The sequence below is a fragment of the Lycium ferocissimum genome, chromosome 10 (assembly GCF_029784015.1).
Source record: "Lycium ferocissimum isolate CSIRO_LF1 chromosome 10, AGI_CSIRO_Lferr_CH_V1, whole genome shotgun sequence".
Taxonomy (NCBI): Eukaryota; Viridiplantae; Streptophyta; class Magnoliopsida; order Solanales; family Solanaceae; genus Lycium; species Lycium ferocissimum.
In genome coordinates, this window is record NC_081351.1 from 66,374,203 (window position 1) to 66,396,027 (window position 21,825).

General features: G+C 37.7%; 1 protein-coding gene across 4 annotated transcripts; it reads right to left on the minus strand.

Annotated features, from left to right (window-relative positions):
* Positions 1 to 2,991: 2,991 nt before the first annotated feature.
* On the minus strand, positions 2,992 to 13,261 carry LOC132034506 (uncharacterized). 4 transcript variants are annotated; one of them, XM_059424909.1, is made up of 11 exons: positions 13,073 to 13,261; positions 12,887 to 12,955; positions 10,471 to 11,015; positions 9,447 to 9,621; positions 9,099 to 9,327; positions 8,395 to 8,534; positions 7,647 to 8,149; positions 7,076 to 7,567; positions 5,245 to 5,907; positions 4,177 to 4,695; positions 2,992 to 3,597 (listed from the first exon to the last, which is right to left on the minus strand). In XM_059424909.1, exons 3-11 carry the CDS (start codon positions 10,738 to 10,740, stop codon positions 3,373 to 3,375), a joined length of 3,216 nt encoding a protein of 1,071 aa, XP_059280892.1. In that variant the 5' UTR covers positions 10,741 to 11,015; positions 12,887 to 12,955; positions 13,073 to 13,261; the 3' UTR covers positions 2,992 to 3,372. The 4 variants fall into 4 exon arrangements, with proteins under 4 accessions (XP_059280892.1, XP_059280891.1, XP_059280893.1 ...); XM_059424908.1 differs by lacking the exon at positions 12,887 to 12,955; XM_059424910.1 differs by lacking the exons at positions 12,887 to 12,955; positions 13,073 to 13,261 and adding an exon at positions 10,008 to 10,114 and having other exon boundaries at positions 9,447 to 9,629; positions 10,471 to 10,614.
* Positions 13,262 to 21,825: the final 8,564 nt, after the last annotated feature.

Genomic DNA, 21,825 nt, shown 5'->3' on the forward strand with positions numbered 1-21,825 from the left:
TTAACATTAGTTTGTTTTCAACTTTTAGTTCATGATTACATGTCTATCACATTAGATACATTATGTGGAGCATAGTATGAGGATAAATCACTTAAGGAAATGAAATGTTGCATCATTAACTTATATTGCTTAATCATGTATTCAAGGTTTAGAAAGCAATACAAACACATAGCTCATTTAGGCTTCCACAGTTGAGATAAGAGAATACAATCTCACGGGGAAGGGTTAACTTAACATACCTTAACTTCGCCCTTTACGAAGAATACGAGGCTCAAACACCCTTACGACTTTAATCTACAAGAACATATGTCAAATGGAACTAGCATTAAAAATAACATTAATGGTTAGGTCATCTAAGCATTTTATCGAACACCTAGTGGGCATGAAGCTCCACAACCTCCATTACTGGGTTTCTTCATCCCACACTCCTCTTTTTTTCCAATAATGATACGGCAACCATTTTTGGATATATAGCTACCTCTTTCATCATCTATGAGTCCAACAATTCACTCCCAACCCGCAATTTCCACCATTGACACCATTTGTTCATTCTCTATCATATTCACCAACTAAAAATCAAGAATATATGGCTTCCAAATACTAAATTCATAAACATATTCAAGTGTGGGGTGAAGAATTTACCTCGTAGTATCCAAATCTTGAAGTTCGGATTCAAGGGTTTTTTAGCCAAAAATGAAGATTTAAGAATCTATAAATTTCAAGGTTGAATCTTATTAATATGAGTGTTTGGGAGTTGGAATCAACTTAAAAACATAATTAAAACTCACCTTGGAGTGTGTTTGATGCCTTGACCGAGCTCCCTCTCTCTCTAGAATGATTTTCGTACTTGGGGAAAACGAAGAAATCAGCCCTAACTAGCCTTTTTAAAGAAGCTTCGGGTGTCGGCCGTCGTAGCACTCAACTTTCGACCACTGCTGCGGTCGGGACTGCCTAGAACTACAAGGAAATATATTTGAGCGTTGCAGCGGTCAGCTTTCTATCTCTGCCACGGTCGCTGCTATTTTTCACAAAAATATCCAAATTATTTCCAACTTCAAATTGTTTTCACTTGCTCCAATCCACTCTTCCCTTTACCATATTACTTCTCAAACAAAACTTTTGAGTGTTGAACCTCTCTTTGCCTCTCTAACCACATTATTAGAATTATATTAGCTATAATTAAAGAGTAAAACTTTACGGGATCTTACAGCCGCTTGGCATATGGCATGGGTCCAAAAGTACACGAGATAGTTTGGAGCTTTGAGTTTTAGTTACTTCCAACATAATTCTTGAGCCTTTTTTAGAGTTAAGGATGACCCCAAACACCAAGAAATCAAAGGTAAGTGTTCCACGGGGCTCTCTAGATATTTCCATTGATTTAGTGAAGGTTATAACCTCGAAACACCAAGTTTCTACTTAATTGATCTAAGGAAGTCGTCTAGAACTACAAATCTTTGAGAATTTGACTGAAAGTGTCGGAAAAAAAATTCCTTTACTTCTAATTCATTATGACGGATTGTCGAACATCATAGTGAAGTTGATGACGAATTATATCTATGCCGGTAACGGCTAGAGCACATGTTAAAGACAAGAATTAAGAAATTCAAGCCCTAGACGAATTGAAAGGGCAAACGTTATCAAATTTTGATTTTGTTTAGTGTTATGGAATCCTCTCCAAGGAAAATCTTTGGTGGTCATAGTTTGGAAATCTGACCCGTTGGCCAGAAATGACTTTTTGGATCAACCTATAACTGTGAGTTTGACTTGTGTTGAAAAGTAAGAGGATGTTCATTCAAGATTTTTAACCATTCTAAACCCGTTTTTATATAGTTTGAAGTGATCCGGAAACCAGAGAGTGTGCTGCTAGTTTACTGAAAAGTGTGCTTAGTTGTGTAATTAAGGTAAATAAGACTTTAAGCTTTGATGTTTGCTTTTCAAAAGCCGTATTTTATGAATATTGTGGACGCGGTCCATGTGTTGGGACAAGCGCGTACTTAGCAGAGCTGGTAGTCTGTGGACCAGCCATGTATATCTTTTTTTCCGAGTATGTAAATATTATTTGATAATTTGATTAGTTGTGTGGTGTGGCTTCGTGTCATGTGCAACGGCATTGTAACCCAAATTGACCTGGTAAGAAAATGTGACTAACCCAACCCATTAAAATCCAGATGGATTGGGCGAATTACACATTTTTGGGTAAAATTTGACACCTTTAATAATAATGAAAAACTCATGTCGAGCTTCTCTCGAACAAAATGGGGTCATTGGCACTTATGCCCCCTATTTTGTACTGCCCCTCATAATAAATAACTTTTGCGCGGATCATAAGTTTACATTTTCTCATTATAATATTCCACAAGTTATATCCCGCGCCTTTAAAGAACTTATGATCCACTGGATTTAAGTTCGATTGCTAAAGGACAATAATTAAAGACACCCCATTTGAAGGCCAATTCTTGCAATTTCTTCAACGAAAGGACAATGCTAAAAGGAACTATTTTGGTAGAGACGGCACTCGCAGTTGTATGAGTTGAAGCATTTATGACCCCACGCCTTTTGATTTTTATTTTAACGATTTACATCCTTATGTTACTAAAATTCTTCATGGCAACAGCTACCTACTACTCCAGGGTCCAGTACCCTACAGTTTTTCTTAAACTTGAAGATTCCAGCTGATAAAACTGGGTATCGGCAAAAGGTTATTATTGACCCTATACTGCACAATAACAGCCACTTCAAACGCATTTCTGGAATTGAAACTAATGTGAATTCCGCGGGTTAGTTGTGATAACTGAGATTCTTTAGAAGTTAGCCAATTACAATGTAAAATGTGATTATAATGTCCAATATCTCCATGAAATAACTGAATTGTAAAGTAAACATTTGAAGGGAGCATGCTTCTACCCAACAAGAAAAAGGAAACAAAATCAGCCAACAGGTTCTACGTTCATCCTTTTCCCCTGAACCCCACAACCAGAAGAGTTGGAAAAATGAAGAAAAACCATGGACAGTAATTTTTTCCACAAATCCAAGAGTTAGGCGTGGACAAGAATACATATATTTACACTGCCTTTTATTGGCTCCTTATTCGAAATGGGGTGAAAAAACCCAGCCACCTAAAATCGGCTAGTAGAGAGTTCATTATTTTGGGAGATCACCCAAAGAAAGAGATGTAACAAGAAACCTAATCTTCCAAACACCCAACATATTAAGGCATAATGTACACCTATATACGGGCGAAATGCTTTAGCCCAGCGGAACAAAGGTAGCAGAGTTGGAATTACAGATAGAACGTCAAACTGTCTTGGCACTCTTAAAACCTTTTTCTAATAAGGCTTTTGCAGGGAGATTGCCAAAAACTATTTGGCATTCTCAGGACTGGTTTTTAACTATCCTAACATTGCTATAAAACCGTTTTAGGTCCTTGATAGCCCTTTCCTCTATCTGAATTGAACGTAGAGACGAAGGTGTCTCAATTTCTGGTTTGAACCAGCGACTCGGACAACTAGTTTCTGATGGTGAGCCTTGACCCGTCATCACAGAGAAGCCAGTAGTTTTCGTCTTTGGGCTGTGAGAGAGAGCCAACGGTAGCTTTCCCTACAGAAAACGATTAGGCAGATAAAAAGAATTATGTCGGGAACAAAAGACATGTATGGATTAGGGATTGTGAATTCAAGTGCAGTTATACATTGACCAACAAATTAAAACAGATAATTAGCTAGAAAACGGCTGCTTGTGCATATTCCCAGGAAATCCTTCAATAGTTTACTTAAGCATTGGGTTCCAAACCTCAAATCAAGTGAAACGTGAAACAATTTTCTAAGCAAAATATAAAAGAGAACATTGAGAGATTACAGGCTAAGAAGTGCAGATTCGAAGATGAAGATATACAAAAAACTAAGGACAAGGATTTTAGCATTCCTATCAGGAACATGAGCAATTTCCAGTTGCCTTTTTATCACAGACCAAATAGTTACTCTACTAGACAAAAGAGCCTTTGTTAACTGTATAGGTAAACAAACAAACAGCATAATCGACCAGGCACGCAAGACAACTGGAATACAATGTACACAAACAGATAGTATTATGCAATATCAATGTTCAGAAGTCTAAATTCTCTTTCTGCAAACCCATGCACAGTCTACATTTGGCCCAAGGAGGTAGAGAATAACCAACCTGCTGCTGTTGGATGTCCCTGAGAGAGAGACGTACAAGAGGAGGCGTCCCGGAGGCAGCCCAGGGAGGGGTGTTCTTTTCCACATCAGAGACAGATGGTGTTTGTGACATGGGTATTGGGTTGGACTGTAAAAAAGAACTCAACCGTAATTTACCACCACTACTGTCACCAGAGGGATCTTCTACTGGGTCTCTGAGCTTCAAGGGCTTTGAATCTATTACTTTGCTCTGCTCATCCTGTATTTCTCGAAGAGATGCAGAGCCTTTCTTGACCTTAGCACCACCCCAAGCAGGGCCTTCACTTTTTTGCACAACTGGTGGTGGAACTACAACTTTGGGAACATCATCAAGAGCACCACTTAGAAACATGGACAGTCCACCTTTTCTATTTTTCTTTTTTGATGCTACAGCTGATGATCCGTTACTATTAAGGGTGTTCCCAAGGTCTCTCTTGATGACAAAGGGAGAATCTTTTGCATCTTGATTGACTGCAGCTCCTTCCAAACCTTTGTGGTCATCCTACAATTGGAAGAGAACTATTAAGAAGCAACCATTTCCCCAGTCAAAATCAAGAAGAAAATCAGAGTGCAAAAGTTCAATGATCCAATCAGAGCAGCTTCCATGTATAAACAGCACTGGGGTTTTGCTGAAATGACTTGTTAGAGACCACAAAAAGGCTCATAATAATACCACCTGAAACTAGTGGTGCTACAGATAAAGTCACATAACCGGATTCAGTAATTATTAGACCTTAAAAAGTAGTCATATAGCAAATCTGACATTTTTATCAGCAATCTGCTGCTCCTCAATATAAAATAGAAACATACAGCAGCAAACCAGGCACTCCTGTAACCAATGATCTAACACTAATCTACCTGATCATCTTAATCTATCAAAAGATATTTCTCACTTTTCACTCTTCCTCAGATCATTACCCTTCAAAATCTTAAAATGAAAAATCTTAAAAAGTGGATGATACTTTTAAATAGGTATAACTGGACACGGAAGATAGTTTACTGTCTTCTAATTACCAAGGGATTGAACAAATACAAAAGGATAATAGTTCACCTCATACTGGACTTCAGGAATTTGAACACTTGAGGCACCCTTTCTAGGGCTGGGTTCAGCACTTTCACGTTTACTGGATGCTACCTCCACTGGTGCTGCCTTTTGTTTGCTCTTTCTCCTTTGCTTCTTAGGTACGTCCATTTTATTACTCCCTTTTCCATCAGCAAGAACAGAGGATGATACTGCTGATTGGAGTGTTTCTACTGGGACACCAAGCTCAGCAAGTGACTTCTCCAATGCTGACCTCGTCTGAAGCTTAGCAATTTGCTGGTCATCAAGAGTCTGCCCCTTTAATTGCTTCTCTTCAAGCATCTCAATCTGCTGCAACTTTTTCCTCAAAGCTCGTACCTGTTTCAGAACCCCTTCTTTCATTTCATCAGACTGTAAAAAGTTATCTAATCTCTGGTCTCCCTCCTGTCTCAACAATGGCCTGTTTTTACAGCTGTCACGCGTCCTAAGAGACTCGATATCATCATTATCTTCTTCATTATCTATTATGGCAGGGAAAGGGGCAGTAGGAGTTGGAAGCCGGCGATAACTCCAGGGTTCAGATGACTTCATATCCCACACTTTCTCAAGCATGACCAACACGTCAAGTGAAGTATTTGCAACGGCATGGCCTGAGACTGTAAATATATAATCAAGATTGCGGATTGCAATATCCTGCAAAAGAATTCCACATAGCATCTGTAAGAGCTATCCATAAAATATTATTGAACGATAAGTAATATAGGAAGCACCAATAACCTATTAATGGGCCCGACAGCAAATTACAAATCTCCGCACACTAATCAGGTAAGATATTAAAATTAAAAGAAAAAGGTTCAAAAGTTAAATCAGAGATTGTAGAATATGAAGACTACCAATTATAGCGAATACACAAGAATTGAGCTCAATTATTTTATTTGTATTTATATCATGTTTTACACCAAATTACAATCCAATCCACCACCAAATTTTAAGTCAAAAGCATAACAATTAAAAGTGGGCTGGGCCTGTAGCAAAAAACAATATGCATTAGGAATGACAAAAGTGGATAAGACAACAAGTTTTTAACCTTTACTTGAAGCCTGTCCACGTTTTACTTCAAACGAAACCTTTCAATTAAGTGACTGTTACATCAGACGGAAACTAGGACAGTAAACATATATAATACAACCTTTTCTTTTGGCCATGCTTTCAGATTTCATATACTATGCATGTCCTTTTTTGAGTTCAGCATCTTCACTGTTTTCCTATTCTTGGTTTTTTGTTTTGGGAGTTGGTAATAGCTTTTATCTATTGTTTATTGTACTACTTAATTTTGATGATAGTCTTAACGAAGATAATATTTCAGTTAACAATCTCACGTTTTTTGAGTTAGATTATATTGACAAATCTGTCTCCCAGTGAACAAATATTGGATCAGTCACGACTCTTAAAACATGTAGATTTCCAAGCAATTTTTTTTGTCAGCCATGTATTATTGTCGATGGAATAACTACAAAGGACAGAGAACCAAACCCCCTGCATACTCTACCACACATGGCTCTAGTAGCAACCAAAGAGAAGCGAAAAGAAGGAACAGAACATTGAGAAGCAAGAGATAGACTGATGCCTCATTTTGTTTTATGTTAATAGAAACAACCAACAGTAATTATAATGGAGAACAAGAACCTAATCCTCAAATCTTTTAGCAAATAGAACTACAGAACACAGTTGCGAGAGTTTAGAACATGCTACTGTTCTCATTAACTTTGTAACTTTAAAACTCCTGAACCTAATACTACATCATAACTTCTCTTTAACAAAGGATCACAAATAGAGCATACAGGAGTCAACAAGAATATACCTCGCAGTGTTTCCTTAGATCTTCTGCCCCTAGTGAATCCGAAATTTCCAGCAGTTGAATAGCATTCCGCGGCTCCACCAAATGCTCTGCAGCCACCGTCCCACAAAGGCTCTTTAAGGTTGGTATAGTCTTGTTTTTGACATTTTCTTTTTCTGAGATGAAGAGAGCTTCCTCTGACTCAACCTCATCAAACATAAAAACCTCATTGAGTTCATCTGTATCATTTTTCATCTTATGCTTGAGCATAGAAGGATTCTTCAACATATTAGGTGGGTAACCAGGATGATATAGAGAAGTAATGATCAACAAATGGGTCTCCCCAACAGAAATTGAAGTTGCCTTTTTAACCCCATGTAACCGAGTTAAAGCAGGAGGTTTCTCCTTCCCTTTCTTCCCATCCCACATATACACATCACCTATCACAGTAACAGCAGCTGTCCAATATTTCCCAGCAGAGATGCACGCTACATTTGTGCCACATAGTGAATATAACTACAAATAATTAAGATATGTTAAGACTTATTCACGAAGTGCTAGAAACAGTATACACAATATTGGCAGCAGCTAAAACCTGTTGACAACGCAGATCAGGATCAGATGACACCCAATAAAATAACGTGCCATCCTCTGTAAGCGCCATACTATGTGTAGTCCCGGCAGCTATTGCAACCACATGAAGACGTTCCTTACGATGAAACTTCAACGGGATGTTGCCCATCTTTTTTAGGCTCCGGCCAATCACAACTCTCTTTGGAGTAACAAGCCGGTGACCCCAAGTGAAAACCTCTCCATCAGATCCAAGAACAATTGTGTGATACTTAGCTGCAGCAACTCCAACAAAGGACTTTCCCTTCAGATACTCAACAACCCTTGGAGCATAGTTAGAAGCCGAGTTAGATGTTCCGTAGCCTAGCTGACCCTCCTTATTGCATCCCCAGGTGAAAACCTCACCCAAGTCAGAAACTACAGCAGTGTGCTTGTTTGCTGCGGCTAGAGCAACTACTTTTGACCTCAGCGAACTCACTCTACGAGGTGTAGGTTGAGTATCTACAGAAGTATACCCAAGTTGACCCTCTGTGCATCATCACCAAATCAATCAATATGCACTAGGCATGAAAGCCAAAAACACATTAACTACAAGGACAGTCGTTACAAATACTAGTTCCTACGCACTATATTACAGCCCACGAGGAAGCGTGACAATTTTGATACACCTAAAATAACATCAAGGACATAAACATTTTCCAGCACTATTAGCTGCTTGGGATAACTGACAGAGTTGGTAAATATCATGATACGAAAATCAGAAAAACATTTACCTCTGTTGGAACCCCAAGTGAAAACTTCTCCAGCCTCTGTTGCAATAACAGTGTGATGTTTAGCTGCAGCGACAGCTTTCACTCGACGTGCCCCTAAACCAGAGATCACCTGCCGTGGAGTTATTACAGCAGCTTGGCCACTGGAAGAATAAGAAGAAAGAATATACATTACCACACACAGTTGATGCTTGATACAATGAAGGCACCTATACTGCTATCATGATAAACTCTAGGTAGCAGTGTTGAAGAACATAGAGAGCAATGAAGCACAAAATTATCACATTGAAACATATAAGATTATAAACTAACCACTCGGTTTCAATTAAAGTGTCTTTGTTTAACTAGGCACAGATTTAAGAATATGGGAGACTTTTTAATCTTGCGGTCTTAAACTAAAGATGTGTGTAATGTACCAAAATGCCCTTTGAATCTTGTGGTCTTAATTAAGCCATAGGATATTGGATTTAAAGAGTTACTAAACATAAAACGAGGCATTCCTTTTTTAAACAGATTAAAAAGGAAAGTAAGACATACAAATTGAAACGGAGAGAGTACTGTTCAGTAAAATAATATGGTAATTCTTCCTAATAAATGTTTGATATTGCACGATAACATATTATACACTACGTCCCTCTCTATACACAGAAAAAACATATTGCTGGACTGTTCGGGAAATTCAAAACCTTTCCTCATATTCAGTTTACCTATGTATATCAAAGTCAGGGTGTCCAAGACGGCCACCTCGTCCAAAACCCCAAGTATAGAGTTCTCCACGGGCAGTGACGGCGGCACTATGAAATTTTGCTGCAGAAACCAAATTGATGACTGACCCATGGAGAGAATCAACTTTACAGGGTAACTTTTGAATGTGTGCATTTCCAGTCCCCAGTTGATAATTCACACCACTGCCCCAACTGAAAACCTCCGAAGCAGCTAAAAGGAAAAAAAAAAAAAAAAAAAAAAAAAAAAGACATACAAACGACAACAGTCAACCTATCCACTTCTAAAAGAATTATCGAGAGTTATAGAAATTGAAATGTCTTCATATCTACCTGAATTATTCTTTTCAATGCCCTGCAAATCAGGTCCTGACAACAAGTCAATGGGAGTTCTAGATTTGGTGTCTTCCAGAGTGATAGAAGCACCAGACTGGAGAAGGATGCTAGCAACAGCAAGATGACCAAAATGCAGGGCGCGATGAAGGCTACTCCATCCTGATTCCCCATCCTGATAGGCTAAACATAGATTTCATAAGGCAAATGTACATCGAGCTTTTCTAAACAGACAAGATCGAATTGAAAGACTGACATCTCTGGAAATTGATAACATTTTCTTTTTAGGTCAGAGGTCAATAACCATTGTACTGTACTAATAAGAAATACTGCACGATCCTTCCGCGTTTTATTTTCTGAACCTTATCTAGATTGTGACATATTTTTCTCTTCTAACTTGTCATGAAAACAATCTTGATACAACATTGAGGACACATGTTATTTAATAGTGTGCTCAAATAAGACCCTACAATCTTTCAAGTTACATTGATCTTCACACATGCAATAGAAAATGCAGTTTTTTTTTTTTTTCAGTTTTCACCCCTAGTTGTAGTAGCTTACCTGAACAAATCCCCAAGAAAGACGTCCACGAACACACATGGTTGGTACGATACACCAAATATCGCTCCACGGTTACCAACTCAAAATCACATGATGTTTCGCAAAGACTTAGAAAAGACAAAAACACCACAGCCAGAATATTTTTCAAAGTACCATAAGAGAGAAAACAGAGTTCACCGTCAGAACATTTGCCAAATTAGCCATATGAGAAGGCATGAACTTAAAAACAAGTAAAAGAATAGCTAAGCCATGAATACGCTGATGTTTTAGAGCATTGTCCACCTCATCTAAGAAACATGCCAAAATATTTTCCAAAAAAGGAGAAATGGAGGGAAAAGCAAAAAAGGAATTTAAGTAAATAATACCCTATCATGTGACGGCTAAAATTATCAGAGCAACAAGTCAGTATGCACGTATAAATGACATTATACTATTGATCTAAAGGATCAGAAGACTAACACACCCTAGCATTAGCGTCTGCACCAGCAGCAAGGAGCCTCTTAACTATTGGGATGTGATTTCTCCAGGTTGCGATATGAAGAGGTGTAAGGCCAAAGGCATTCCTTAAATTGATATTTCCTCCACTCTTCTTAAGGAATGCCAAAGAAGAATCAACATCAGCTACACACCCGTCTCGTACTGCAGCCCACAGATCTTTGGAGCATCCATTGAATGAAAATTTTCTAGCAGGAATGTGCTGCTTCTGGCATGACAATGGAACTACTTCCTCCATTAGGTGATATAAGTTATCTCTATCTTTTGGATCTCTTATAAAGTTAGCAGCTGTTACTACCACTTACGACATCAAAAACCTTAAGCCAAGATAATATGCTAGAGAATATAATGTTCAAAGTTCATACAAGTTAGAATTTCAGAGTCTTCAGAAAATGAAATCAAGACATCTTGAACTTTTCGTGCAACAACCTAAATGTATGTATTCTTCAGAAAGCCATATCCATCCACACCTCCCACATGAATATACAGCACCAAAAGAGTCTTTGTTATGGCCTGTCAAAGAAAATGCCGAAATATGAACACCAGATTCTTTGAAAGAGAATATAAGGCTCATTGCATGACCATCTTGGAGAAGAAGAAAATAATATTTACAATGAAACATGTGTGTGTTAGTGTGTGTGTGAGATAGAGAGAAAGAGAGTGATAATTAACACAGATAATAGCTTTGCATCAACCGCCAAAACCAGACGAGAGAGAGAGAGAGAGAGAGAAATCCAGTTAATTGAGATTAGAATAAAATCAAAGCAATGCAAGTTCCCAAGAAACTTTTAAAAAAATGAACAAGAAGCTACATTTTGAACCTTTTCTTTTTTAAAACAACAATTTCTGAATTATAAATAGTGTACATCTCAGGCCTAACAATTGTAGGTCATCTAAACCAGTATTCTTCTTCTTAAATCTTAACATCAGTTGGATCCAAATTGGAATTTGGAATAAGGTATTCGCTCATGATTACATACATGCTCATTCTTTTTTTTTTTTTTCTTTTTTTTTGAAATTGGCATACATGCTCATTCTTAATGTCTATCTCATTAGAGCAAATGATCAGATCCACATATATACGTGAATTAACAAATACTTCTTTTATACGATCAACACTATAATGTTCTGATTGATGGTCAGGTAGGAGAATTGGGGGTTCAATCATGTACCAAAATGTAATACAATTAGTCAAAACAAATATTTCAACATAAAAAGTAGATAAATAAATCTTGAGAAGATACTTCATGGAGCTCCCCCACCCAACCCCACGTTAATCATTAAAGGTAAGTTCTATAAATTGGTTGTCAGACCAGCTATGTTGTATGGGAAGGGGTGTTGGCCGGTCAAGTACTCGCACGTCCAGAAGATGAAAATAGCGGAAATGAGGATGTTGAGATGGATGTGTGGGCATTCTAGGAGAGATCGGATTAGGAACGAAGATATTCGGGACACGGTGGGAGTGGCCTCCGTGGTGGACAAAATGAGAGAGGCGAGCTAAGATGGTTCGGGCATATGAAGAGGAGAGGCACAAATGCCCCAATGAGGAGGTGTGAGACGTTGACTATGGTGGGTATGATGAGAGATAGAGGTAAACCGAAGAAGTATTGAGGAGAGGTGATTAGACAGAACATGGCACACCTGTAGCTTACCGAGGACATGATCCTAGATAGGAGGATATGGAGGTCGAGGATTAGAGTAGAAGGTTAGTAGGTAGTTGAGCGTTGTCTAGTACCCTTATCAGTATTGTTCTTAGTACTCACCTACTATCTTATTCTTAGATTTCATTAGTACATGTTATTTCCTTTGCTTCGGTTACCGTATTATTTGTTGTTGCTATTGTTGTCTTCTCCTTTATGTTTAGCATGTCTTCTTCACTACTGTTTTTCCTTTCATTATTCGATTTTGATATGCTTTACTTGAGTCGACGATCTATCGGAAACAACCTCTCTACCTTGTAAAGGTAGGTGTAAGGCTACGTACGCACCACCCTCCCAGACCTCACTTGTGGATTACACTGTAATGTTGTTCAGCATTTCCCATTAGAATGAGAAGGAAAGTGCATGTTGTTAAGAACCGAAATCTTTGAATATTAGTAGTAATTGAGAAGAGAAATTATTTTAACTAATCAAGACACAAACAGAACCATCAAAGTAAGAATGATAGATCAAAATACATTGAAGATACAAAGATCTCACGTACAAAAAAATGAATCACATCAAGTTATTCATTAATGTGACCAGTTGGGACCCCACAGCCCCACAGTAAGTTTAGGATAATATTAAGCCAAGCTGAGGATTTCAGAATGTCTCACATTTGCAATACAAACAAAAACTCAAATCTTTAAGCACCAAATCAGAACATACAAAAATTTGGATCAGTACCCAATGTGAAAATGCACCCAATTAAACATTCAAATGTCAGTATCCACCCGACTAAATACAGAACCCACCCTGTGAAAATGCACATCAAGATCATATCTTTTCTTAAATTCGAAAAGTGGACATAACGCAAGATTGGTCATTAACAGGTAAAACAAAATTGAGGAAGATGTGCAATAAAAACGTCACCTTTGACTGGTTGGATGAAATCAATAAAGTTCCCAAATTAGCAAATATCTCCTCTCTCTCTTCTCTCTCAAAATATGAACTATTTAAAGTTATGGAGGTGATCAACAGTGTGAAAGATTTTATATTTTAGTTTTTAGAGAGGAGAGAGGAGGAGAAGAACCGGAGAATATACCCTAATAGAAACCCAAAAATATATATGCAAAAATAGAAAATAGAGTTTGAAGACAACTTCGATGCAGTTGGAGGGTGATATGGTAAATTGTATTGCAAATATATGGGCGATAATGCCCTTTGATTTTGTCTTATATTACGATATTTAAGTAACGTAATTTTCGTTGTTTTGACGTGCGCTCTTCCTATTACATGACGCCACCATCTTGCTACAATGTCTCGTGTTCTAGGCTCTGCCGACGTGGATCGAGAATTGCATGCCACGTGGATTTTATTCTCTTTTACCTTGTTAGAACATTTTTCAATGAAAGCGCCCAAGTAAACCAGGGACGTTAAAGCGGTTTAGGAGAATTGTCCATTTTCCTTTCACCTGATTTTATCGTATTACCTTTTTCAACCTACAAAAAACATATTTCCATTTCTCAATTTATGTGATATGATTTAATTAGATATAAAGTTTAAAAAAAAAAAACTTTTGAACCTTATAGTCTAAAATAAGTCATTAATGTTTATGTGACTGTAAATTATTTCATTAAGGATAAAAGGTAAATTTTTAAGTTAAATTATTTCTAAATATAGAAATGTATCATTCTTTTTGGGACAGAATAAAAAGAAAATTGTATCACATAAATTAGGACAGATGGAGTACTTGATTGACAACTTACTTCTTCTTAAAGCTATTTATTAAAATAAAATGATTTTTAATATTTTAATGGTTTGCAATATTTTTTTTATGAAGTAGTGAAGATAGTTTATTTTTTAGAATGTTAGTTCCCGGTGCCCCGTTTATATTCCTGTCCTCTGCCTATTCCCCTTTTATGGGAGTTGATATTGCGCAATTTCCAACTCCCTTTCTTCTGGTTTATCCTTCAGCCTTGATCCTCTCTGTTGTTCTGATTTTGAATGTTCATGGGGCTTCTTCTCATAAAATCTTCTTTGGGGTCTTAAGTTCTTCTCTAAACATAGTGTATCCTCCTCTTATGAGCATCAGGTTCTCCGTGATAGTTCCTATGAGAGAATAGATCTTGATTGCTTCTTTTATTAGTGTGTTGTTTTGCCGCTGTTTTCCAACCATTATTCTTAGTGTGGGACCAGGCTCCTCAACTTTTCTGCCTATATTTTGATTGTTGTTAGGCATCTTGAGGATTTGACTCATTGGAACTTCCCCTTTTATATATGTCTGTACGAATGGTCTTCATGCTTTCCTCATTCTGTCCTGGGAGTGGGATTCTTGCAAGTTGATATGTCCCATACTACCTTTTGTAGCCTTTTGGTAGAAAGAGTGTTCCTTTTTAACTATGATATGTGTTGAGACATTTACACATGCTCCTAGTTTCCTCCTATCTTAGCCTTTCATAATGGTTTAATAGTAGGTTCTAGGGATGTCCACCGTCAATTGAGATCCCATGAGTAAGAGTTTGGTGATCCTTGTACTTGATATGAATAGTTAGACTCTTGCCCTTTCTGAGTTCCTTATCCTGCCGTTTCATTTTTGCTGTCAAATATCTTGATTTTGCATGACTTTTGTATGTGTCCATAGTCTTCACAATAGAAGCATTGAATGTCGTACGAGTTCTTTTCATGGTCTGCCTTTGTTCTTTTGATTTTCAGGCTTGATTTTTCATAGTTTTGGTTATTGTGAAGAGAGACCGGTATTTCTGAAGGATCGTTCCTTTGGCTTCTTATGGAGAGAATTGTTCCTCACGAACTTGTTTTCTGTTTGTCCAAACGACCTTCTCTTCTTTTCGACTTGCAAGATTTCTTTTAAGGATTCGGTAATCTTGCATAGTTTATTCCTTTCTTCATGAGTATTTTTCAGTATATTGAGGACAGCCTGCATCACTTTTTCTAAGGACCCATTTGACCATCAGAATTTTTCACTTTTTTGCGTAAATTATTTTTGACTTTTTTGAAAATTAGTGTTTGGTCATGAAAATTTCAAATACAAGTCGTATTTAGAATTTGAAAAATACCCAAAACCTGCTTTCATTATTTTCACTTTCAGTTTTTGGAAGTTGCTTTTATTTTTCCTTTTTCAAATTTTACCCTAAATTTTTATTTTTACAAATTTGACCCCATTAATATCAACCAACAACCAGGGAAATACCCAACTACATTGTTTCTTGAATATTTCACCAAATATATTTCCAATTTGTTTCTTGTTGGTGCCTTATATTGTTGGGGTTCAAGAATGTAAACTGATTCCTTGATATCCATGTATGGTTTCCATTTGTTTCCCTACCTCTGCCTTCCTTTGCGGCAAATATGGTTTGCTTTTAAAGTAAGTATCACCTCTACCTCCACACATGATGCTATGAATTACGTTGCAGAGAAAAAACAATATTTGAATGTTATATATAAAATAGGGTATTACAATGTAATTATTGGCAATTGACACTCTTTGGGAGTTGATCAGTCTAAAAAAAAATAAACACAAGAGTTAACAAAAGTAGTTTTATATATAGCATAAAATAATAAGGATTAGAGTTAACGAACATGGTTTGGATAGAGGAAGAAAATAATAAGGATGACAAATTCGGGTAAATTAGTAAAGTTGGGTGGTTTTGCTAGCTTTTAAAAATTGGGGGATATAAATCATATTTCAGTTTTTTTTTTTAGGAAAAACAACAAAAAATTATTTGCAAAAATTATAACCAAACACAGCTCCAACTTCAAAAATTCCAAAATAAGTGACTTTTTTTATGGCCAAATGCCTACTAACTTTCTTTTGGAGTACTTGAATACATCCTCTCATACTTGTGAGAGGCATTTTGTACTAATATCTTCATCCTCTTCATATTCTTCGCCCCATCCAAATCTTTTTGACAAAGATAGTGCTGTGACGTTGTCTGTCATTGCTTCTCCAATAGTTTCTTGATTGGCCATGAGCGCGAGTTCTGTAGTTAAGTACTGATCATTGTTTTTTGGTACAGTCTTTGATGAGTCCTTTCCTGCTTCTTTTCCTAATTCATTCAGTGCCCTCTAACGCCCTCTGAAGGTCTTTTTGGAGATTAACTTCTGAAGGGTTTCTGAAGATGAGTCATTCTTAGAGATTTCTTGTTGTTTTTCGGTCTCTGGATCTGTCTTTTCTTCTTCATAAATTATACTCCCTCCGTTTTAATTTATATGAACCTATTTGATTGGGCACAGATTTTAAAAAAGAATAGAAGACTTTTAAACTCGTGGTGTTAAATGAGTCACATATATTTTGTGTTTATAAATCATTTCATTAAGGTAAATTGTTTCTAAATAGAAGGGGTTCATTATTTTTGGCACGGACTAATAAGGAAATAGGTTCATATAAATTGAAACGGAGGGAGTATATAGAGAGTCCCATATTTATTTCACTCGCACGTGAGAGAATTTGTTTATGAATTTCTGAAGCAGTGCCTTCAAAGAGGAGCTCTTTGCTTTGATGTCTGACTGAGCAAGTTTTAGGCTGTCTCTTTCATCTTGCTTATTTGTTTTGAGTTCGGCTTCTTTGTTTTTGTCAGCTCGGACTATCGAAATTTACGGTCAATTCGAATTCGTACCCGAATTTCTATTCGAATTCGTACCCGAATTTCTAAGTCTTAAGAAAGAATGAAGTTCTCGATTCCTTTTTTCCACCCTTGATAATGATTTCCATCGAAGATTGGATCCTCCTTTTGAAACATATGATGTGTAGCCATCTTTCAAGGTACTAGCCGTTGTAGAAAGTTTTAGCTCTGATACCATTTGTTAGGATTGGGCTATTCCTATGCGTTCCAAGAATCTGATTCTTAGAACTTACGTAAGAAGGTAATACGCCAAAATATAAATCAACACAAGTATTTTCATGTGGAAAACTTCTTGCTCAAAGGAGCCAAAACCACGACCTATCTTGTTATAGGATTTATCCAAATTCTTCACTAAATCAGAGCCGCTCAAAGATTTACAAATTTCTTATAACACCTAAAGGACCTGTTTGTCAAACAGTCCGCCTAACAAACTTGTCGTTTTCTAGATAATGTTACTACCAATGAAACACCTATTACACAATGCTTACAAAGATAAATAGGTGGAACCACAATAGAACTTAACTACTACAAGAACTAGATGGATAAATTCTTGATAAGTTTGGGTTCTATGTTGTTTGGACAGTTGGATCTCCTTGAGACGAAGGTGTTTACTGCGGTCACTCTTGTCTCTCATGGGAATATTTATGGTTGTGGATCAAGCTCCAAAGATTTTTTGTGATATCTTTATATAGAAGTAGTTGCCATCTTCAATGACCAAGCGGGTTTTGGTTTCATAAATTGTAGTTGAAAAGCAAACCTTGTTTGACTTCAAACTTCCTTCTTTCCTTGTATGCGTGTCGGTTTCCTTATTCTACTTCAATGCTAATTTCTATGTTGATCAATTTATGGTATTTGTACAATATTACCATAACTTGAAATCCAACTTCCTCATCGAATAGGAATCAGTCAGTATTCTCTTTTCTCTAACGTCGGCATGAAACAACTTCCAGTCTCCAATTGCATAAGATCAGTTCCTCTAAATGTTGTGACTGCTTCACTGAGTCCTTTGGAGATCTGTTTGGATGTTTGGTTCTTCAAATGAATTCCTTTTTATATCTCTCTTTGATTGTCTGGGCTACATTGTTTGTCAAATCATCAATATTAAGCCCATTGAGCCAGCAGTTACTCAACCCAGCCCAACAAGAGTATGTAGAGGTGGATTGGACAGGGTCCAATTGGACTCCCAAATGGGGTTTTGAAAAAAGACAATGTACTCATGTTAAAATTCACCTCTTTGCTGGAAACTTCTTGACCTGTATTTGATGAAGAGGAAGAAGTGTCATTGGTCTTTTAAAAATGTTGGATGAAGAAGAAGAAGTGTTGGGTCTTTTAAAAATAGGTTTGGGTTAATGGGTTGGATTATGAATGAATTTGGATCTAATTACATGTGGACCAATAAAAATAATGCCACATATATAATGAAAAAAAATTTGTATTCCACATCAGGTTCTGTCAAAAGAAGGGGCAATTTTATGCTTAAATTTAACGTTAAGGGTGACATTTTTTAATCCATTAGGTGGAAGGAGGGGCATTTTTTATCCAATAAGTGGAAGGAGGGCATTTTTGAGCAATTTCTAATATGTTAAGGGCACTTTTAACCCCTGTTTAATTAATACTAATATTTAAGTTATTGATTTTTTTTGTGCATTTACTTCTTCATATGTTGAATTCGCTTGATGAAAATCCTAGGTTCGACACTGATTCTAAGTGTGTTGATCGTCTTCGTTAATTATTTCGCAATTTTTTAGTAGTTATAGTCAAGGAAAAGGGGTCAAATATACCCCTCTACTTTCTTTTATTAGCTAGCTTTACCCTCCGTTAGCGTCTTAGCGATAGTGTTCAAATATACCCCTGTCGTCAACAAACTTCATGCATTTGCCCCTCAATTGGACGGATTCCCCCAGATCAATCAAATTATCATATTTCACTTAAATTACCCGATTTTAACCTGACCCGACTCACCTAATTAATTTTAACCCATACAAAATAACACCCAACACAATCTCATTCTTCCTTTTTGCCACCCGTTATCTTCACCACCATAGCAACGGCACAAGCTATAATTCAACAAGAAAATGTTGATTTACGTAACTAAATGAAAATGGGTATATGCGCAAAGAAAACAAAATTTTACATTAATGAATAGTGTAAACTGGCCATAAATGGAGCAATACCAATGGAGTTCGCCGAAACCAGAGCGTGGCCAGAAAATACTCAGAAGCAATCTAACAACATTAAAAACATAGCAATTAGCCAAAATGGTAAGATGACACCCAAACATGAACCCAAAATAGTACTACGCTTCAATATAGTTTGCCGGAGCAAACTCATATCTCGACAGAATAGCAGATTCTCGAGGGACTCTCTTCTTCATCTTGATTACAGACAATTCAGGGACCTCTCGTTTTTTTATCTTCTTCCCAGAGAGAAAAGCAACCGCATCCCCACCTCCAAACACCAACTGAAGCACCGTGAACCCCCATTTTTAGCCATGTAAATTCACCATTAACCATTGTCTCTTTTTCTATTGTCTCTTTTTCTTGAATACAAAAAACAGAAACACACAAAAAAAGGGACATGAACAGAGGTGAGAAAAATAGAGTGTTTACCCCTAAAAAAGGTAACAATTGAATTTATAAGTGGTTTAAAGGATATGCGATTTGATTTGCTATAGAATGAAAAATAACAATAATGAAATATAGATTGCGAATAAAAGAGTAAGAAATAGCCTTGGAATTGGATACAATGAACGGCCCGATCCAAGGCCTGAGTTACTCGGACCAAACTGTGGGAATTCTTATTACTTTGATGCTTTAACAGAACTTTGAGACAAGTTAGTGGTACAATTGTGTAGAAGATGGTGAAAATAAGACGATATGTGAAGATTTACTCCCCCTCTTATTTATAGTAAAAGAATTTACATTCAACAAGGTAACTAAATCAATTGGAGATAAGGATCCCCGAAATCTCGGGTTTGACAACTGTCAGCTGCGCCGTGTGGAGTGAAATCCGCAACAGGCCGGATTTCTCACGCTATCCTCAACTGTGGGTGTACTCTTCGAGAATTGTCGGGTCCGAGTGCTTCTGTTCGATTTGAGCCGAGCTCTACTATCCATTGCTCTTTATACTTAGTTCGGATTATTAGAACTTGGGTCGGGATTGCCAACCCCGGTTTTCATTGTATACAAATAGTCCCTCCATTTTCCGAAGGAAAGTATTGACTCCGGGAAATAGATCCGAATAAAGTCGAGCGATCCGTACTTAACCGCCTTTGAAAAGACATTTCATCGCTTCTGCACTCTGCTCTATGCAGATTTTTCATTATTACAGGCGCCTAATCATTCTTGAAAGTCTAACCCTTGTTAGAACTTTTAAACCTTTCAACTCCCCACTTTTTACTATAAAAGCCCATTCATACCTTGCCATGCACTTGGCGAAAAACCCTAAACTCCAAACCTTTTAAAACCCTTACTAGCATCTGTTTGATCTTGAGTCTCTTCCTAAGTTCCAAACTCTTTCAAAACCTGCTTCTATGCTTCTTTCTTAGTAATGACTTCCATACTATTGTTAACACAAAGTGCGAATCACCCTTCATCACCGCCACGTTCTCTTCTATTATCAGCGATGGGTGCGACCAGCCTCGAGGAGGAGTTAGAGTTTCTTGCTGCGGACATCCTCCCCATCGGCTTCAAATACGTAAACGACTGCAAAGTTTCTTCCCACCTTGATTCTGTGGAAAAATTCGAATCCTGTATTGATGCCGCCACTATTCCCATAGTTTAGAATGATTGTAACTTTAGCGCAGATGTAGACATCCGCCCTGTTGAACGAGGGGTAAAAATCAACCACCATGTTACTGGTTATTCGTTCATTTACACTTACCCTTTTTCCATTGGGTTTTCTCTTCCATTCCCCAAGTGATAGAAGACTTCTGCCGCCGGTACCGCATCTGCATTGGCCAAATTGCTCCACAAATTTGGAGGCACATTTACTGCTTCGAGATTTTGGCTAACGTAGCCGGGGTTTCTTTTACCCTTGACCATCTGATCCATATCTATGTTCCCCGTGTAATCCGAAGAGGCATAATTCATCTATACCCTTGTGGGGCTCGTGGCCTTATAGACCCCGAGGATGATTTTGACAGGGGATGGCTGCATCGGTTCGTTATGATTTGCACGGACCAACTTCATTGCTCTTTGTCCATAAACTTTCCCCATGAGTGGAATCCAACCCAGGTACCGATCGAACCCGAGCTCGTAGTTACTATTTTTGAGTGGGTTGTTGCCTTGTTAGGCGCTTCTCGTGGGGTGGGCCGCTTTTAGAGGAGCATGGCGCCCGAAGAATGGAGAGAAGAAATCATGGTAAGTTTTAAGCTATCCGTATTTTCACATGTTCGTTCTTACAATTCTGTAACCTGAGCCCGAACCCTTATTTTTCAGGACTCCCCCCGAAGAAATCATCTTTAAAGGGAAAAAGCATTGGTGAGGAGTATATCGGAGATACCGTCAAAAGAAGGGAGGCAACAACTGCTTCAGCGAGGGCTTCAAGACGGAGCTTTTGGAATAAGCTCTCAGGTCAGATGTCACGACCCAACCCCGTAGGCCGTGACTAGTGCCCGATCTGGGCACCCAAACGCACCAATTTGATGATATCGAACACATACAGGAATATAACAGAAGCCGACAAGGCTGAGTTGCAAATTTATATAATTTTTCGGAAAAAATTTCGGCAGTAGTTTCCTTTGTTTTTACGGACTATCCAAAATAACCCTCGCGCACGAAGAAAATACCAACAAAGGCCACACGGGCCAACAAAACAACATATATACATATGCGTAAATGATAATTTATGACGCGCGGCAAATGGAATCGCCCAAACACAACATATACAAACACAACCATGTATAGGCACAACCCACAAAACATGTCCACGGACCTCTAAACGGACCGACGAGAATCATATGACGGGACGGGGCCACGCCGTACCCATGAACAAACATATACAATGCAACGGACGAATATATACCAAAAGTAGGCTCCGAAA